This window comes from Oenanthe melanoleuca, chromosome 4 (genome assembly GCF_029582105.1).
Source record: "Oenanthe melanoleuca isolate GR-GAL-2019-014 chromosome 4, OMel1.0, whole genome shotgun sequence".
Lineage (NCBI taxonomy): Eukaryota > Metazoa > Chordata > Aves > Passeriformes > Muscicapidae > Oenanthe > Oenanthe melanoleuca.
In genome coordinates, this window is record NC_079337.1 from 45,391,518 (window position 1) to 45,412,705 (window position 21,188).

At 37.9% G+C, this 21,188-nt stretch overlaps 1 protein-coding gene across 1 annotated transcript in view; it reads right to left on the bottom strand.

The window, feature by feature from the left end:
• Positions 1-21,188, bottom strand: part of GABRB1 (gamma-aminobutyric acid type A receptor subunit beta1) — a 102,552-nt gene that overhangs the window by 44,998 nt on the left and 36,366 nt on the right. The window contains exon 4 of the mRNA XM_056489746.1: positions 5,609-5,829. Within this exon, the coding sequence (XP_056345721.1) occupies positions 5,609-5,829 (221 nt within the window). The remainder of the gene's footprint in view (positions 1-5,608; positions 5,830-21,188) is intronic.

Genomic DNA, 21,188 nt, shown 5'->3' on the forward strand with positions numbered 1-21,188 from the left:
CACGTGGCTTGGAAAAAAATATCTTTGGCATTTTCTTATAAATGTGAAGAGCCAGACACTTTGCATATGTGGAAAACATTTAGTTTTGCACTAAATAAGCATAAGTAATTTATATGTGTTTTGGTTTGGTTTTAAGCACTTTTTTTCAAATAGAAGCTAAGTGTAATGAGTGTATATTCTTACTGACTTGATTCTAGAAAGGACCTGTGTGTGTTTTTTCCAATTGTGTGCTTGCTTGTGTTTTATTTAGTAGTTTGGGTTTTATTCTGTGTAACTGTTTTCTGTTGTTCTTGCATCTGGGAGTTTGTTATATGCTTTTCTAACAGAATTTCAAAAATTGGAGCCAGTGTTTCTGTCAGTGGGACATGTTGCTAGTATTGAGGTTGGAGACTGCTGTGTTACTCTGCCTATTTTCTAGATTGTGAATTCTCTTGCAGCTACTTTTAAGCCAGGCCGATGATATTTGAGAAGAAAGGCTAATCCTCTTTTTCAGTGGATATATTTATAGAAGAGTGAGGATTATATAGAAAATATATTACCTGAAAATATTTTCAATGTATTATTATTTGCATCTTTGCACTGTCCTCAAAAAATGGATTTAAATTTATCGTAAAATTACTTACAAACACTGCATTTGATTGCTGACAATTTGAGCTCAGAGTCAAGTGATGAAAGTGTATCAGAGGATCAGTGAAATGTATTTCAGAAAGGATCAGGAGAAAACATATAAATAATATGATAATAATGTATCTAGAGCATGCCAGACTAAAATGTAAATACTAGATGGTGTATTGTATACAATCTGTCATAGTGCAATAAAATTTTTAAAAATAACTACATTTTTCATTAAAGTAAAAAAAGGTTTCTGAGCAGAAACTACCTGGAAAGATTTGAAAGCCTGTACAAATGCTTGTTTACTAGCAACATGAAAGTGAAAAAGGAAAATTAGTGTCACCAGGTTGTGGGGCTGCAGTTCTCAGAGACCCCCTTGCTCAAAAGCCCAGAGCCATCAGGCCATGCCTGCTCTGTGCTCCAGCATGCAGAAGGTTGGCTGGTACCACATGAAGTGTTTAAGGGTTTTTGTGTGAGGAGCAATCCTGCACTGATTTAATTCACCACAGCAATCAAAGTGCTCTCTCTTTGAGAGAACACCTAAATTAAGACTCTCCCCTCTTTTGTATCTCAGTGCATTTAATAGTTTGGAGCAGGTCTGGTAAAATATTTGCTGTCTTCCCATGGACCTTTATTTACCTGCCTGATACATTTATTGCACAGAAATGGTACAGACTGATCCTCATCCTATGCTCCTCTGAATTTTGGTTGAACAACTGTTTCACTGATGTTATGAATCAACATCAATATAAATGAAATGAGAGTGAGGTTAGTTTTAGGCAGCTAAAATCTTGTATTTTGTCCTTCAGTATTAATTGTTCTCAGCATGCTCAAAATTAATAGTAAGTAAGTTGGACATCTGCAGCAAAGTACAGATTTAATTACTGTCCCTTTTAAATTTTTATCATTAGAGGGGATTTCTTAAAATGGCTTTTTAATGAAGCTCAGGACCTGAAAAAATACGCTTAATGAATAAAATATGCTAAAATATGTTAACATATTAGAACTCAGCATAGATTTCTTTTATGTATCTGTATATAGCCTTATATAAAACATATACTAAATAATCTGTATTGCTAAAATATATACCAGCTATATAAGATAAATTGCAGTGCTTTTTAAAATGCTTTTGCCTTTTCATTCAAAAATACAAGTAAGGATTGTAGCTGTATATGTCCATTTGGTGTTCCTTGCAAAGTATAAGCATCAAGAAATGTGTTAAAAATCTAGTATTACAGGGAAAAAGCAAATATTATGACATTATGCAAACTTAAGCACTAACTTCCAGAGTAGGCAGATGAGGTATGTGCTGCTTCAGTGGTGTGTATCTAACTGGCTACACTGAAACAACAGGAGGTACACAGCTCAGCTGAGAAAAGCTTGTGAGGATTTTCTTTCAAACTATTCAATTGTAGGATACATCTGCATCTGAGCTTTTACAGTGTGTAGAGGAGAAAGCTAAGCTAGTAAACACATAAAAATTCCTTTCTCATTTAATGCCTACCCCCTAAAAGCAAGTAAAGAAGGAAACAAAACTCTAAAAACAGTGCCCCACCTTGAAACACAGAATTGCTCTAATCAAAGGTGGGTTTGTGTCTGAACATCAGAAGAGAGAGAAGTCTGTGTAAGGGTGTTGCTGAATGCATTTTACACTTTTTACCAACTAGTTCTCCTGAAGGATATGCTCCTTCCAATACACATGAAATGCTGCTGTTTATTGTGAGGCAATGTCATGATAAAAGAACAGATGTCTCCAAAGCAACACGGTGTCATTTCTCTGCTAGTGATAATCTGAGAAGAATTAAAAGGTGGCATAAAATACTAGGAAAGGATGATTTAAATCAGAGCTTCCATTCTTGACATCATGACATAAGAATTTGATTACAGAATTCAGTACAATAAATTATTAATGGTTCCTTAAATATCTCAAAGACATATTACATGTCTAGCATCTTACTTGGGAAAGGTGGAGAAAGAAGCAAAAGAAGCAACAGTATGTATTGGTTTAGGATTCTGGAGCTTTGGGAAAGATTTCTAGAGAATCTTGCCTGAACAGGCAATAAAAGTAATGAGAGAAAATGGGTAAGGAAAAATGGGCAAGAAAAAAAATAGATTAAACCAGTATTTTACCTGTTGTACCAGCTCCAGGCTGGCACTGTACACCAGCCTCACAGTGCTGCAGGTTTGCACATTGACCCAAAGGGATTTTTTTCTTTTTCTCAGGAAGCAGGTAGCTATACCACAGAAAATGATAATAGCTGCTGGTGGAAGTACTTGACAGAAACTGAAGAAACATGATCTTCAGGTAGATAATAATTAACAATGACACTCAACTTTCCTGGCATATTTGAAATGAAATTCAGTGGAAATATTACCATGGAGTTAAATGCATTTGTGTGTAAGGATGAAAGAGTTACTTGGTTAGTAATGGTACACATTTTTTACTACTGTGAACAATTAATAGAACTGCCTTTTGAAGCAAGAGACACAACAATAATGCACAATTTTAGAGGGCAGAAGGATTAAAAGTACTCTCTGTCTGCACAAGTTTACAGCACACATTGTTCTTTAAACTGTGGGGAAATAGCAGCTGAAAGTTACTGGACAAAATAGCTAAAGGGACTGTTGAGTTTATCACAGAAATAATACAATAATGGAGACATAGTGAGGTTATAATGCTTTGTTACATGATCTAAAACCACTCCAGTGTATTATGTGCATGTTTCCCTTGTTTATTCATCTGTAAAGCCAAATAGTTAACCTTGGTTTGTTTCTCCTCAGCTCTGTTGAGGCTGAACATTGCATCAATGACAAACTGCTGAGTACATGGGTGCAAGCAAACAGGCAATTTAGAGATGTTATGATTGTTCCAATTTCTGTTTAAAGAAGGCAGTAAAATTTCATAACTGAGCCTGAACAGAAACATTAACTCTGGACTGAAAACAGAAAAGCTGTTTGGGGAACAGGAGGCATGAGGGAAAGGAAGCATTTAAATCATTCTTGAGATATGGTTAAAGGTCCTGACTAATTTGTGAGGAACTCAGACTCTGGTTGCAGCATAATTGGTGTTATTTTTCTTGTTTAAGTCATCCTAGGCCAATATTCTGTATTCAGCAAGGAAAATGAAACTCGCAGGTCACAACCCATGTGAGAGGTTTGGTGATACTGTCTTCATGCTCTCTACTGCACAGATGATAAATCAAGGTAATGTGCTGCATTTCTTTTCTGCTTGTGAGACTAGATTAGAACTGTGCTCAAATTTTTAACAGGCAATTCTGAATTTTACCTAAAAACATTTTCTGTAATGTTTTCTCGTGCTTGGTTTCTTATGAGGCATATATGTCACCTGGAATATGAAAACATTGATGCTCAAATGAGTTAAAGGTACTGGCAGAAGTATATTTATTTTTACTATATTTATTACCATGAATAAAGTGACCACTCATAACAGATGCAAGTTTAGTGTAATAACTGCCTTCTGTTGCATGAAAAAAAGTTTTAACATATCTTAACTTCAGTTTTTACTCTGCTCATTTGTTGTTTCTCTCTTTGGTTAGAGGAGAGGAGAGGAGAGGAGAGGAGAGGAGAGGAGAGGAGAGGAGAGGAGAGGAGAGGAGAGGAGAGGAGAGGAGAGGAGAGGAGAGGAGAGGAGAGGAGAGGAGAGGAGAGGAGAGGAGAGGAGAGGAGAGGAGAGGAGAAGAAAAGAAGAAAAGAAAAGAAAAGAAAAGAAAAGAAAAGAAAAGAAAAGAAAAGAAAAGAAAAGAAAAGAAAAGAAAAGAAAAGAAAAGAAAAGAAAAGAAAAGAAAAGAAAAGAAAAGAAAAGAAAAGAAAAGAAAAGAAAAGAAAAGAAAAGAAAAGGAAAGAAAAGAAAAGAAAAGAGGAAAAGATTTTGAAAATTTGTCAGACCAGACCAAACAGTCCTCTCCTAAAAACAGTCCCACAGGAGTCAGTTTGACTGAAAGGAGCTGTAGGAGGTCTGAAGGCAAAGAGGAAGATGTATTCTTCAAATGCTCAAGTTTAGCAGATGATAAGAACAGCCTTTGTTCTAACAGCTAATTCCTCAAGGGTCCCTTATTTTCTTTTTTCACAATTGAAGTAGCAGTTTTGCTGTACCAAAAGAGATCCAGCTGTATTAATATTAATGCAGTTCCTGGGAATATGACAAGTTCAAAAGCAAACTCATAACTACCCAAAATAATAGTTTTTAAATAATTTCTGTTTCTTGAGAAGCCTGAACTGATGGGTGGAAGGCTTTCTTTGCATGGTTAGTGTTGTGCTTTAAAAGATTATGTTTTTATAGGCTAAGAGGTCATTTAAAAATTCTATTTTCACTAACAGAATTATATTTCTCAAATATTGTTCTCATTTTGGATTGCTGCAGAATTTGGGGGTTTTTTACTAGTTCTATCTTACCTCACAATTTTGAGGTATTTCAGTTAGGTTTTATGTTTTATGACTTCTTTTCTGATTAACCAATCTATGCTTTCAGGTTTATATTCTCCAAACATTATTTTCACTGTTGAATGATAACAACGATCAAAGTTTGTTTCAGGCAGGCAATATTATTTCCAAGCAAAGTTATCTTAACTTCAAAAATAATGCAGTAGAGGCCTACTCAGGCTCTTCAGCAATCTCAACATAGAAAATAACTTGGTTTAGTTTTAATTTTACAGTTATGTATCTTATTAGATCATGCCTGTTCAAACTTCAGGATATATTTTTAAGTACAGGGGTGAGTATGATTTGCACTGGATGAAGAAGCAGTTGTGGAGGGAAGAAGCAGTCATAAACCAAGGCAGATTAAGAAAAACCCACACTCAGGCATATGGATAATATTTAAATATGTTGTCACTGTGGAAAATCCTTGGGTGTGTTGTGGTTGACTAAATGGAGTGTGTGCTGACTCATGCATGAGAAACCAGGAAAAAAGCATAGGGAAGTGGCACTGGTTCTACCTGCACTTCTGCCAGCACAGACATTAAACCCCCCAACATACCGTAGGCCATACAGGACTGTCCCGTCTGGATGGAGGCGAATCATCCGGTTTTTCACCGTCACCCCGTGGACAAAGGATTTCTTGTCATTTTGGAAATACGTGTCCGGCACCCAGAACTGGTCAGCCACTCTGTTGTCCAGAGTTAAGTTCAAAGGTATTCCAGAATAAGAGAGCCTTTTATCCCTCCAGGACTGCTGAAAGTACATGGTCAGGGTGTAGTCCTAGGGAAGAAACAAGAAGAGCTTTTTGTATTTTCATGCTGATTGACTGACCAGAAGTTTATTTTTGGATGAATCTCAGTGACTGAATATCAGTAGCAATAGGAAATTTAAGGATAATCAGGGCATTGTTACCATCAGACATGATCATGAGTCTTGGCTTGTTCATATTACTGTCAACTTGACACTCACTCAGCAGCAGCAGTGACTACACCAGGCTTTCAAAATCTCTTGACCCAGAGGGAATAGATGGCACATTTGGGTCTCCAGTCTGTGGATCAAACTTGGTTTCTAATTTTTCTTTTTTTTTTTAATGTGAGAACATCAATGTTTAGCTGAACTCAGCCAAACAGCATTGCATAGCACTGAGGATATTCTTCTGATATTCTCTCCTGATATTCCCTCCCTTCACCCTGAAAAATTCCCCCCATAATCCAGGAAGTCCTAGCCCTCCTGAGAAAGAACAAATACGACATCAGAACATAATGGATAACTTCCCATTCTGCCTCTGCTGGATCTATTGCCAGATGTAATGACATTAGATAGCCAGGCATATCTCGTCTCAGCCTGGGAAATGTGATTCTTTCTCTCCTTGCCAATTGGATATTACTGTATAGAAAATCAACACCTTTTTTAGCTATCATGTTATAACTTGAAATACCATTTATATAGCCTTTCAGCTTTCATTTTGTCTGAAAAGAAATTGTTCTAAAGGCTTGTGGTCTGATTTACTCTCTTGTATATATCTTTCTGGGAAACTGGTGATTTTAAAGGCAGTCAGTTTTTTCAAGTGGAAAAGCCCATGTACTTTGCAACTCATAGACTTCTTAAAAGATGATTAGAACAGCAGTATATGGACTATTGGTTTTCCTCATCTTCCTCCCCCAGCCCTATTTTCAAGTGACAGGTCACTTTGTCACATGTTTTTATGGTAGAAGTGCATCAAAATCATAGCTATTACTGAAAAAGTTGGTCAGGAGTAAGATTTTCTTTTATGTTATAGAAAACCTTACCTCTATCCTTGTCATAAACTCTAGCCTGGACTCCAATTCTTGAAGAAACAGCATAAAAGCTGTCTGATACAATTTACACTCTTCATCTATAGTGCCTTCTTAAGATTGTATCATTGCCATGAAATCAAAGCAGTGTTGTTACCTTTCAAAAAGACTTTCTACCTGAAATGTTGCATCCAACAGAGCTATAATACAGACTACCAGTGAAAATTCTAATAAAAATACTGCTTTTCCTTGACCTGAGCCAGTAAGTGTTGTTTTGTTTTGTGTGTTTTTTTCTGTGTTTGTTTTTTTTTTTTTTTTTTTTTTTTTTTTTTTTTTTTTTTTTTTTTTGTTGTTGTTGTTTTGGGTTTAGGTTTTTGTTTTGTTTTGTTTTCTTTATGGATGAAGTATCATGATTGATGATCAGTGGTTATACATGATAGGACAATTACATCCACTGTGAGCACAGACCCCAGATTTGCAAGGATTTCATAGATATGCCTTTTTTCAGGCCTGCAAATTGGTTACTGCCCACAACCGACACAAGAGGTTGTATGCTGAAGATTTGTTTGTTTTTTTTGCTGGCCTGGGTCCCTAGGAGGAGGTCAGAACATCTTGCTGGTCAAGCCTGGAACTACAAAGTAATGCAGTGAGGTATATGCTGAAGTTTGCTGAGTAGGTGATTTACCTTAAATAGGGGTACAGAGGACCATGAACATCAATGAGGTAATTTTTTGAATGTACAACTTGAATAGAACAACTATTTTGAATGTACAACTTAAAGAGAAGTTTGCCCTTAGTTCCTCTTATACATATACAAAGACCAGTTGGGAATTGGATGAGAGAAAACAAAAACTAGAAACCAAAACAAAAATCAACCATATATGAAAGAACAAAACAAAATCCCTACCCACCACCACTATTTTGGTGCAGTTTTCCTAAATTTTTTCTATTCCCTAACCTGCCCTTTTTCAAATCTCTTTAGGTAGAAAAGCTTTCAGAGATAACTGATAAAATTCAAACCCTCAGTGCTGCACCTGGTATCCTCTGCATCTTCTGCCTCATCCAGCAGAGTCTATGTAGCCTGCAGCACAGATGGAACAGAAATTCTGATTATACATAATTACCTTTTCTCCTTCTTGCTTTTCTTTATATTTTCACTAGACCTTCAGGCTGCTTTTGTGGAATTGTTATGCTGTCCTACAGAAATCCAAACAATTGGGAGTGGTGTCTATGCAATGGTTCTCAAAGCTCAACCAAGAGAAGAATAGCCATGGTAAGCTACAAGAGATCTTAAGGGATGTGATCAAGTGAAAGAAAAAGAAATCCTGTCTCTTGGCTACAACTACCAGAAGAAACTGAGTTGCTATTTTTAGCATCATAGTCTGTTAAAAATTTTGCTTCTTCCAGCTGTGCTTTACACAAAATGCTGCTGTTGGCAACACCAGAGTAGAGACAGGGATCCTCTGGTCTGCAATTGTGATACACTGTGGAGTACATGGCAAACCAGCAAGTGTTAATGAGGAAAATAATCTGAGCTTCATCCTAAAGGAATCTCAGTGTTTCTTAAGTGAGCAAATTGCCTATTTTTTCCCTCATTCCTCAGTATATGGGGGTATTACTCATTCAGTATTTTAATGAGAAAAATAGTCTGATGTCACGATTGTGAGAGTCCCTGTTGCAGAAAGTTCATATTTTAAAAAGCATAGTCAAAAACTGTTTTAATGAAGAGCAAATTAGAGCTGTGCTATAATAATCCAAATTTCATAGTTTAAAATTTCTAATTTTTTAATGGAATATAGTCTTATCTTTCTTCTCTCTCATTGGTGAAGTATTAAAGGCTGGCAAGCCATATGGCTTGACACATCTTGGACATTATTGTATTATTTTTTATATTGTACAATAGTGTGTGTGAAGTGAGAATTTAATGACTACAATGACTACTTGTCTTCTACCCTGTAAAATTTGCTGGGGATTTTGTGCTTTCAAGCTCTAGGCTATATGAATAATTTCTGAATCTGTCACATCTGTAGAGGTAATTGGCAGCAGAATTTTTTTAGCTTCTTATGAAAGCTTCCCAAGATCTCAAGCATCAGTCTAGATATGAAAATAAATCACATTGCAGTTAATTTTCATATTTAAAAAATTCTATTCATGAGTTTAAAAAGCGGGGCCCAATGTAAAATTAAAAACAAGAATCTGTTTCTGCAGCTAACTGTTCTTTCAAATTATTTGTTTTTAAAAACAATTTGCATTTTATGGAAACACACCAAATATTTTTTTTCTGCACTGTAATTAAAAAAACCCCTGTCATTCTGCTGAAAAATCATGATATTTCAGTAGATTTAATAGTGCTGTTTATGCTTTCCAAAAGTACCTCGTACATTTTCATAGTGAACCTTTAGAGTGGAAAATATCTGAGCACCAATAATAAAGCTGTTTTGATGTGTATCTGGTCTAGTTTCCATTTTTTCTATGACAAATTTTGATTTATTAGTGCAATATGTAGAGATAATGTAATAATGCAATAATAACAGATTTTTTTTCTTTCCTGTTAAACCTCTGTAGATCTCTGAAACCAGAAGAGATACATTAAAATAACTGAAGAATTTGGACTTGCTGGTAATTTCCACTCTGTGACTTACCAGCTCAGCACAGTAGAATATAATGTGGAATACATTGCTGTATTATAATCTAACTTTCTGAGATACACAGAACTAGTACTTCACCATGTTTATCAGTTGAATTATGGATTCTGGTGGAATAAAAGATGAGTTCATGTCTGCTGTACTGGTAGTTGGTTTTTCTTTTACAAATTCCATATTTTAAGGAGAAACTAGGGAATATTTTAATGTGTAATAATCAGCTTTTGTTTTTCCCTTTTCCAAGGTGGCCTTAATCTAAGCTCTGTTACCATTTAATGAAATGAACAACAGGTTAGCAGATTGTGAAACATTTAAGTAATAACTGGATATCAAAGCACACTCTGAAAGTCTTAACAGCTAAAAATTAATAATGTGGATGCAGTTATTAGCAAAAGTTAGCAAATCAAATAATATTTTGTGAATATTTAGCTGTTGCAGGTCAACATCAGGCATAAGCTCTCTACATGAGTTTGCACATGAAGGCACTGTGCAATAAAATGAATACATGAACTGCATCAATGTCATACTTCCAATAGATAGCAGGGTAAATTGGTAGTTGTGGGATGAATGCTTTGCACCCAAACAACCTTAAATTTAAATTTTATTCTTGGGAACCATCCACTAGTACCATATCTGGCAGCCTTACAGAAAATGAGATGCAATGAAATTCAGATACATTATAACTTAATCAAGACAAATGTAACTGAAATTGGAATTTAAAATTAAATATTGAGTGATAATCAGAATATTAATATTGACTGCAACAAAGCCATAAATGTAGAAAAGCAATATATGTCAATCCTGCTGCGACTGCAAACTCTTATTAATTGGAAAAGAGTATTTTCCCTGTTTATCTGATACAAGAATAGGAATAGCAGAGTTTTGAAAGAATGGCAAATGCTAAATTTGCAAACTGCAAAAAACTGTACTTGTTCCTATGTTGCAAGAATGTTAATGTGCCAGAAGCAGCTGTTAGCTGTTCAGCAAGTAAATTGTCCTACCTTGGAACTCCAGGGGAAGCTCCATATTCTCACCTGCAAAAGAGCTATTTTATGGTAAGAGGATCCAAATGGTGATGTGGGGTTTTGGGTGTGGGATTTTGGGTTTATGTTTGGAATTTGTATGTGTGTTTCATATTGGGGTTTTTTTGTTTGTTTTTTTGCAGGCTGTTTTTGGTTCTCCTCCACCTCTTGCCTGCCCCTGATGCTCAATTCCAGATACTGAAGAGAAATTAGGGGGAAAAATTTTAGCTGAAATTAAGGAGGAAGAATATACTGTTTCTACTCGTGCTCTGTTCTAAGAATGTCAGGGGAGCTGCATCTCTTTATTAAGTCTGCAGTCCAGCCAAGCAAGGAAGACAGCGAATTAGGGGCACAGTACTGGATCAATTGTACTTACTTTTCTTTCTGAGGAAATAGTTCAGTGTTCTGTGGTTGTTTTCAATGAAGACTGGCTCTGTATATGTTATCCAGTTCTTCTCCTCTTCTGTCCAAAGTAGTGGGAAGAGGGGAGAAGGAACACGTACTCAAACTATTTGGTATTCCCTGGCCTGGTTCACAGGAGGCCGTGGTTCTTGTGAACTACACTTCTGACAGAGAAAATGGAAGAGAAAGCTAGGACTCCAGGAATGACAAAACCTGTCTATTTTCCATACAGAAGCTGTTTGGTGTTCTTTAATAGGATCACACAGAAAACTTCAGTTTTGCAGAAATAATGTTTTCCACTAGAAAATTACAGATCATTTATAGATGTGAGACTTCTGTAGGAGAAAAAGTTATGTGAGGTCTTGTTAGGTAGGCCAAGTGCCAGGTTAAACATGCTTTGGTTAAACAGCCCCAGGCAGCGCTAGAGGCTGGGGGCAGATTGGTTGGAATGTGGCCCAGCACAAAAGGACCTGGGGGTCCTGGTTGACAGCAGCTGAACATGAGCCAGAGTGTGCCCAGGTGGCCAAGAAGGCCAATGGCATCCTGGTCTGTATCAGCAATAGTGTGGCCAGCAGGAGCAGGACATCATCCCCCTGTACTCAGCACTGGTGAGGCTGCACCTCGAGTGCTGTGTTCAGTTTTAAGCCCCTCACTACAAGAAAGACACTGAGGTGCTGGAGTATTTCCAGAGAAGAGCAACCAGCTGTTGAAGGGTCTGGGGTGTAAGTCATATGAGGAGCAGCTAGGGAACAGGGATTGTTTAATCTGGAGAAAAGGGAAAAGGAGGCTTGGAGGGACCTTATCTCTCTCTACAACTACCTGAAAGGAAGTAGTCAGTCTTTTCAGCAGGCAACGAGCAACACGGAAAGAAGAAATGGTCTCCAGCTGTACCAGGTAGGTTCAGGCTGGACATCAGGAGGAATTTCGTCACAGAAAGGGTTGTTAAACATTGGAAAGGACTGCACAGTGAGGTGGTGGGGTCACCATCCCTGGAGGTGTTCAAGAAGCAGCAAGATGTGGCACTTAGTGCCTTGGTCTGGTTCATAAGGTGATCATCAGTCAAAGGTTGGATGAAGTGATCTCAGAGGTATTTTCCAACCTAAATGATTCTGTGATTTTTAAATTTTGTTTGATCCAGTTGGTAGTTTCAGTTGCTAATAAAGTGCCTTGCATTTTTATTGTTCAAATGTGCTGATAATTCTTCAGGAAAGTGTTGGCATTTATAACTTCATAATTTTGTATGTGGCATCACAGTTGGGTCTTACAGAAAGAAGCAAACATCTATCAGGAATCCATATAGCTGTAATGATGATGCTCTTTATTGCTCAAAGCACAGCCAAGAACAAGATTAGACTCAATAATGCTGGCAATGAAGGCATTACTGTATTGGGACACAGTATTACATCTTGAAGTCAAAGCAGAAGTCCCCTGAACTGCAACGGGATAAGAATTACACCTAATCATTATTGGAAGAGCAAAGCAAAACATTTCTCAGTTGCAACCATAAACTATGTATTTTGTTGCATTTTGTTAAGTGTTTTAGTAGTAAAACTTAGCACAAGCAGTAATAAATGATTCTGACATTTAAATGGGTTATTGCTATGATAGTCCTGTTCCACTTTTTTTTTATTATTTAACACAGAGGAGGGTAAAATCCCAATTTTATCTTGTGTGTTCTGTTTTACCTCCTGCGAAGAGTAAGAACTTCTAAACTTTAAAACAATAACCCACTGCCTTGTCCTTTGCTGCTTTTTTCTGTCTTATTTAACTTTGCTAACCTGAAAGGCTTGAATGTGCCATTTGCTCTTTATATTGAAGGAAGAGAGATGAATGTTACTAAAACTAATATGGATCACTTTGATTAGAAGTGGACTTGCCAAAATTTAGCAGGAAAGTAAGGCAGCAGGTAAAGTAGGCTTAGAGATCTGTTGCTGTTATTCTCACTCCATGCTGGAAGCTCCCTTAAGAAAGGTGTAAAACTACTCTACCATTCTCAAACCTCCAGCTGCATAACCCATTGTCTGGGGTAACAGTGAGATACACCAGTATAACATCTTTCACAGTTCAAATTTAATACCATGTCTGTCTTAAGTGGCTAAGTTGCCAACAAAAGAATCAGAGAATGTCCATGGTATGATTCATATTCCTGGAAAGATCAATCAACTGCTTTTAGCAGGAAACAAGCAATGGTATGTATTCCCATGGTAATTGATTTTTCTTTTGAAACTGCTATTTTTTTGTTTTGTTTTGTTTTGTTTTTTTTTATAGAGGGTAATACTTTCATAAAGATGCATGAGGGGAAGGGTGGAGAACAGAAAAAAATATGGCACAGGAGGTATACACACTCAAGTAAGATGTCATTGTAATGAATGCTGGAGTAAAGAAATGAAAATGTAGTGGTATATGCAGTAACTATATTCAATGTGTTCATGTATTTTTTACAGGCAGCAAATAACAGTGCCCTTGATACTCTGGCTCCAGTGAGGACACTTGGTGTTTCAGAAAGAACAACTGAAGAGGAAACAAAGCAACAGAAAAGTTTCTTACTGCCAAGTAGCCCACAGACCAACATGTTAATAAAAGCCAACATACATACAAATGTAGACAGCAGTAAGAGAAAACCATGTTTTCTCTCTCACATTCCTCTGTGACACAGCTAAAATAAGTTCTTGCTAAAACCCTCCAAACAAATCCAGCTTGTTCAGGTGGCCCATACCTGTCTATCTGTGCCTGAGGACTCCAGTTAATGCTCAAGACCACCTACAACTTGACAACTACAGTTGGCAACTACAGTGGAAAGCTATTCTAGGTATTACATGCTGCTTTGTGCTGAAGTCCAGAATATTTTAGCATTCTTCTCCTCTGAGTTTTACAAAACCTTGTCTGTTCATGTGCAGGCATGAAAGGAAATGGTGGAATGACATTTGAGGACTGTGACCTTGTGTCACAAAGTGTTGTCCTTATCCTCTCTGCAAATAGGTGGGGAAAGCACATCAATCAAGCTTTAACTGACATTCCAAAATATTTCATCCAGCTTGGAGATGAAGCATCAATACAAAGGAATAAGAATGAGCATCTGGGTGAAAACTGTACTTCCCATCTTCCTGTGTGGGCTATATGGAGATGGCTCTCTCCTGACTGGAGGACTGACTCATGAGCTGGGCATAGATGAGCTCTGAGGGTCTATCACATGGAATATGATGTGAAGACTAAAGCACACTAAGCCAAAAATGGTTGGAAGGCTGCAGCACTTTCAAGTTCTCATTAAGAAAAAACATTGTAGAAGAGTGAAGAATTAATTAAACCCCACTTCCCTTGCTACCTATAAGCAAGATAATTGGAAAGCAGCCTGTTTTCTAACAATGGTTGCTGCTGAAGCACTTGATTCTTTTTTTCCTTTTTAATTTCCATCTAGCTCAGCAGGGGTGAACTATGAGCCCATTATAGAGTGCACTGAATGTCTAAGGAGGATGATACAGTGGTAACAGCTCAGTAGAATTCCTCGTGGTGTCAGTGCACAGTGCTGCAGGCGAAGCTGAACTGATTGCAATCCCAGGAGCAGATGGGAGAGGTTTGTTGACTTTTGTCTTGAGCCCTATTGTATAAGCACTAACAGTATCAAAAATCTTACAGGAACTGGAAAGAAAGTTAAAATAAAACACAAGAAAGTGAGTATCAGCAATATAGAAATTAATTAGAGTCACAGGACAAACTAGCTGATCACATGAAGTAAAGAAAATCCCCACAAACTTTAATTCTGTGTTGAGCAGGACCTTATCTTAAGCTAAACTTAAAAGCAAGAAATCAGAAGTAAAGACAGTCAAACATAGCTAGACTCTTTGGCAAAAGATGCTTAACAATGTAGGAGGGAAGATACATATATCTCAGTATGAGGTTGGGCTAACTTTATAAAAACAGCAACTGATTTTTTTTTTTAATGTCTTAATATATATATATAAAATTTATTTTTTACCCATTTAGGAGCAGGAGTTATTTCTATTTCTATGGGTCTGGTGATTGAAATCTATTTGATTCCTCCTGCTGGCTCTCAGCTGTCATTCTACTACATCAACTCTCTTTAGTTTTGAGCGAAGCAGATGGAGGTCAAAGTGACATGCGATGAGTCAGTGGCTCTACCTGGAATAGAAACAGTAATTACATAGCTGCTGCCAGATCTTTAAACTTGTGTATACCTTACTGGGGGTTTTTTTTTGGTGTGTGTGGGTATTTTTGGTGGGGTATTTTGTTTTGTTTTTTTTATTTTTAATTTTTTTAATTGGTTGGTTGCTTTGTAGCTTTGTATGTAGCTACTACTTTTCTTTTTTCCCTAAATGCTCAGGACAACTTTATTTCATTGTTTATTAGGCTTATGACTGAATGTTCTATAAAATGGTCACAATTACGATGATTTACACGGCCAGAGATACTTTTCCTCTATATTTTTGGCACCCTGACTGCTTTACAGAATTCTAACCCATAAATCGTAGGTCAAAGTGATACTCATATTTTGTGCTATATTTGGAAACCAAGGATAGAGGAATGTCATTTCTCCTTTATAATGACAGTCAAAACTGAGGTTTTTAGCACTTGGAGTGGATAGCACTAAGGGTATTAGTGACACTGTCAGAGTCCAAGAAGACTACAGACATGCTGGTTGCAAAATCCTCTGGGAATGTCTAGTCCAATCTGCTGTCAGAAGCAGGACTGTCCAACCAACCTTGTCTCAGGTTGAAATACCAGTTTCTCTAGCAAATCTTGAAGACCTTCAAGAACAGCAATTCCACAACATCTGTGGGCAGACTCTTCCAATGCTGCACTACCTTTGGTGAGAAATCTTTCCTGACATCTACTCTAACCCTCCCTATGTGCAGTGAGTAGTTGCTGCCCTTCATTATTTCATCTGCCACTACTGAGTGGTTTTACTGCAATCTTCCCTTCAGGACATTAAAGGCTGCCATGAGATTTTCCTTTGGCTGTTCTCCTTGCCAACTGAAGCAAGACAAGTTCCCATGTCTCTCCTGATAGGTTACTTGGTCCTGGCCACATTGGTAGCTCTTCACTAGATCCTTTTCAGTTTCTCAGTATCAGGAAAGAAATGGGAGACACTGATGAAAGTGCTGCTGTACCATGACAGAATATGGGAGGGTAATAATCTCCCTCTGTGCTGCCCATACCCCTGCCAGGGCCAGTGTCCTGGTTTGAAGGACAGGTATCTGCCAATAAAGGCAGGAGCTTCTCTTTGGAATGGAGAATTAATAATAAACCCCCTCCCTCCAAATTGTTAGAACTTGGAAAATAAGGGGCTCTCAGCAAAGATATAGGAATTAGGAATAATAGGTCTTTACTAGGAAAATTTAAATAGAAAAGCAATATTACAAAGAACAATCCCAAAACACAGACAGAGTCAGAATACAGCCTGACACCCTGTCAGTCAGTCAGGGTGTTGGTAGCAGTCCCATTAAATGGTGGCTGCATCCTCCTGCAGTGGCAGATGTGGTTCAGCTGGAGCAGTGCTCCTGTAGAAGGTGCAGTTTTCCTCTGAATGTACAGGGATGATGTGGAAAGGTCCAGTTTTCCTCTGGAATCCAGTGGAAAGATGGTATCTTGCTGTCTAAAATTTCAGTTTTTTTATCTACCATTTCATAGTCATTGCAACTAAGGCTGCCTCTGACTTTCGTATCTCAGACAGATTTTTCTTCTTGTAACTACAAGGTCTAGCAGATCATGTTTTCTTGTTAGCTTCTCAGTTACCAGGAAGTTGTCATCAGTGCACTCAAGAAGTCTTCTAGATTTCCTGAGCCCTCCTGGCATCCTTCTGGCAGATACAGCAGTGGTTAGTCTCCTATGTGGAACAGAACCTGTGCACATGAGACTTCTCCCACTTGCTGGAAGAAAGTCTCATCTGCATTTTCTTCCTGGTCAGGATGTCTATAGTAGATACCCACAATATAATGCCAAACAGTGTTGGTTTGGCTGCTAATCTTGATCCATAAACTGCTTTTTGGCTTCTGATCCATCCCAAGGCAGAGCTCCAAGCATTCCAGGTGTTTTCTCACATAGAGGGCAGCTCAATTTCCTCTCCTTTCCAGCCAGCTGAACTGTAATTCTTTCCTTGCCATTTCTGTTGCCTTGTTTTTTCCTCATGTATGCTCCCTCCTGTGTTTTAGTTCATGGAGAGGCTTCTGTCTTAGCCTGGCAGTTCTGCTGGTGAAATTCTGGCCTTCTTGCATGATACAGAAGATTGTTCCTGGTTTTCTTAAAAATTCAGCCTCATCTCTTTTTGCTTGATTACTGCTTGCTGGAGAATTTTACTTAGCAATTACTCAGATAAGTGTACTTCTACTATCCTGATGTCCTGAGTCTTAACTCCACTGCACTTCTACTATCCTGATGTCCTGAGTCTTAACTCCACTGCTCACTGTCTCAGCTATCCTCCAGATCCTGAATTCTGTCATCTTGGGGTCAAATGTGCTGTATACCTGCTTTTCATCTGGGATGTTCCTACAAAAGACAGCTTGAGGAAAAGCTCTTCATGCGATTTCTCGTGAGCTGCATAATTCAAATATTTTTAAGCTGCTTACATGATAATCTAACATCACAGTCAATGCATATACAACACTGATGTAGACTCTCTACAGAAAATTTGCTTTTGGCTTTTGCAGAGAATCAGTTTGCCTTTAAATGCATGTATTGTTGACACTTAATCCTCAGAGTAGAATGCAGAGTATTTTTAGAGTGCTGATAATAAAGGACTTTGTTTTGTTTTCATTTTAGCAGCATAATCAATTGGATAACTAATGGCAGAGGCCAATTTAATATGATTAATCTGATTAAACCTGTACAACTGCAGTGCTGTTGCCAGTCTCACAGGAACCAACATCTCAAAATACTGTATAGTATGTGTAGACATTTTAGGAGAAGAAAAAAAAAGTACCAAGAGCAGATAATTCATCAGTCAGTTGGAAAGCATCTGATCAATACTCTTAAGTACTGATTAGGATATGGAGCTGCAGGCTCTCTTTCCTGAAAAATATGTAACTATGAAGAACGTGAGATTAGTAATTATTTGAGGAATTGAGTAGCTTAGAGCAGAAAATTTGGATTGGTACCAATGGACTGAAAATCTGGGAGAGTGTCTTCATGTACATGACTTTATAAATAAAGCAAACCTCAAAATCAGTTTTATTTAATGCTTAGGGCAGTAAAACCTCTCTCTGAGACTGAAGTTTCAGAAGACTCTCACCTCAGTGAAGCCCATGACCAGCTACTACTTCCATCCTTTCTGCACACATAACTAGTTAGGAAGTGGAAAAAATGCAGGTTAGAGATGAACTTTGTCATTACTATTATTGCATGGTATTCCTTTATTCAGGTAAATTCCTTGATCCTGTCTCCACCTCCAATGGCTATTCAAGCATTGGTTTTGGGGCAGGAAAGGACAGCTAAGAGTGAAGGAGGAAGCCAAAGCAGCTTTGCAGAGCAGCTCAGAACAACTGTGAAACTATAGTTGTGGAGTGGGATTTACGGTCCTGGAATGAGGCAGGAAAAACTAAATGATCTTGTGAAAGATCACAGGAACACATACCACTGTTCTCTGTCAAGGCAATTTTCATGTTTTCTAGCCAAAGGAGGACAGGGTAAACCAGAGTGAGTTAGCAGTGTGCTGCCAGGCACAGGGCTACAGCTGAGACTGAGTTTGGTACTGTGTACAATTGTCAAGTCAGAGTGACAGAAGCAGCTCAGGTCTATTGCCAGGGTTGCACCAACCCTTCTCAAATGACTGTGGCACCCAAGCATCTCATGGGTAGGCATCTAGTATCCCATCTGCTCTCTTATATTTGCTGTATAAGTTTATTAGTGTTTTCACAGTATTAAAATACTGCAGGAGCTCAGCAGCCAGTCAACTGTTTCAATATTACTTTGTCTTTCTTTGCTCATTTATTAACTTGGGGGAATAAAAGAATTAGCATCCACATTTGAAAAAGCAAGGAAAGCCACTCTTGACTCTTGAGGTGCTGTTGTGAAGTTTGTCCAGCATGGTGACCTCTGAGAGGGGCAGTTGGAGCCTTGCTGGCAGAAGCATGGAGTCTGTTTGTTGAGTTCGTCCATTTTCGCTTTTTTTTTTTTTTATTTTTTTTTTTTTATTTTTTACATGTCCCTGAGCTTCTGAAATATTCATTTTTTGGTCCACCTAGAAAGGTCAGCAGAAGTACAGGTAGCAGACAGGTAGCAGTTTTGCACACAGCTTCACTTCCCTTGGTGCTTTTTAGAGACAGCTGTGTTACACTACGAAGGATAAAGTTAAAACATCTAAGTGACCCATACTTGATCACTGATGCAGATGGTGTAAGTCTGGTGTGTTCTGAATTTATTGCAACTGATACAATATATGCTAGAGGGACTATTGAGGGCTGAGGGATCCTAAATCTGTGGGTTGTTGGCCAAGCAATAGTTTCTTCTGAAGCGTTAATTTCTGGAGTCATTGTAATGCCTTAACTGTGTCAACTAAAAATCCTCATTAGTATTTTTCCATTTAGAAAAAAAAAACCACCTGTTTGTTACTGGTAAGTTTTCACTGTTTTGCAAATTAGACAATTTCAGTCCAAGAGAGGAATGGAAATTCCTTGTGTTTTTGTGAGTGAAACAGTCATTGTTCCTATGTATTTATTCCCCCTTCTACAAATATGACTGCTTTTATGTTTCTTTTTCTTAATGCCTCTACTTTGTAGTAAGACTAATTTTCCACTAAAATAGACTTATATTTAGCCAGAGAAGCTCTACATGCAGCTGGCCAAACTGTGAAGCCTAGGTCTGTGACACTGTTCAAAGCTAGTGTGGTATTTTCTCACCTACAGCTTTTTGTAGGACTGGTTCAACTTCTTGCAGAGCTAATCACAGGTGCTGTTATCAGAGCAGTATGAAGTGTAGAGGTCCAGAAGGCTTGGCTTTTCTGAAGACAGTATTGATAAATGAGATGTTTGTGGACACAAATGGAAGCCAGTGTCAGTGAAGCAGTACTCATACAGAAGAGTAAATTATGGGACAGCTATTGCTCTTTTCCTCTTGCCACCTACCAAAAGAGTCTGTGGCAAGAAGGGGATGATAGTGAGAAACTAGCCAGGGGAAATCCTGGGACAGTTGTTTGGAAGTTTTGGTGCATGGCAGAGGTGACCAAGTTATGTCATTTTTCCTGGTATGAGCAACAATGCAGATGATGGGAAGGTTTTTCTTCTTTGTGGTAATGGTGGTGAATCTTAATCTTCAATAGGATAAAATAGCTCTGGCTGGTGGCTTCTAATCAGAATTAAGGACTTCACAGGTAATGAGACACGTGAAGCCATAGCACAAAATAGGATGCAGCACCATGCCATGCAGCAAGAAAATCTTTGAAGTGGTATGGCAAGTGCCTTCAGTTAAGGTTCCCGATGATAGGTGTAGGTGAAGTCAAGCATGGGTTTAGTAAAATGAACCATTTCCCTATTTTGTCTGTTATTTGTCTTACTTAATCACATAAACCTTGATTAAATAGTTACAGAACCAATGGGTTTGCATCAGTAGACACTGAATACTAAGAGAGAAACATGCTGGCTAGTCACAGGACTCTCCAGATGGATGTTTTATCCAAATGGCTTTGTAGTTTTTCACTTATTTATAGCAGGAATGGCTTTTAGATCTGTTAGGGTATAGTAATAAACTTACTGATCTACAAAATAATTTATCCTCCTGCTCACTTTCAGCTAATTACAACATCTTAAGATTCCTCAGGATAGTATGAACATCTGTTCCCTGAAGAGCGACTCTTTTCAGACAATAATTATAGAGCTAATGAATGGAATGCAGAATGGAGTTTAGGAAACAACAAGGGACAGCTCTGCCTTTCTTTGCTCTCACCTTGCTACATTCCTTTCACTAGACTGACTTCCTAACACACCCTACAGCAAAGTTTCCAGATGGAATAGTCCATTTTCGTTGGAAAAGGATAAAAAATCAGATCGTGGCTCTGGGACTTGAACACCTTGCTCTAACAATTGGTGTTAGCACATCATCAGAAGCAAATAGTCCTGCCTCCTTTTCCACCCACTCTGAACCCTAGAGCACAATACCAGAAAAAGATCTCCAGCATTCACCAGTGTTGTCATGGGGAGATCTCCTATAATTTCTCATAATTTGAGTGAAATAGATTACTCTTCTGGTATGTTTCTGAGTTTGCTATTTTTAGTGATAGAAGTGACACCTAATTTGCACTTGTTAAAACAGGCTTACGAAAGTGTGTTGTAAATAAATCTTGGGAGGAATAT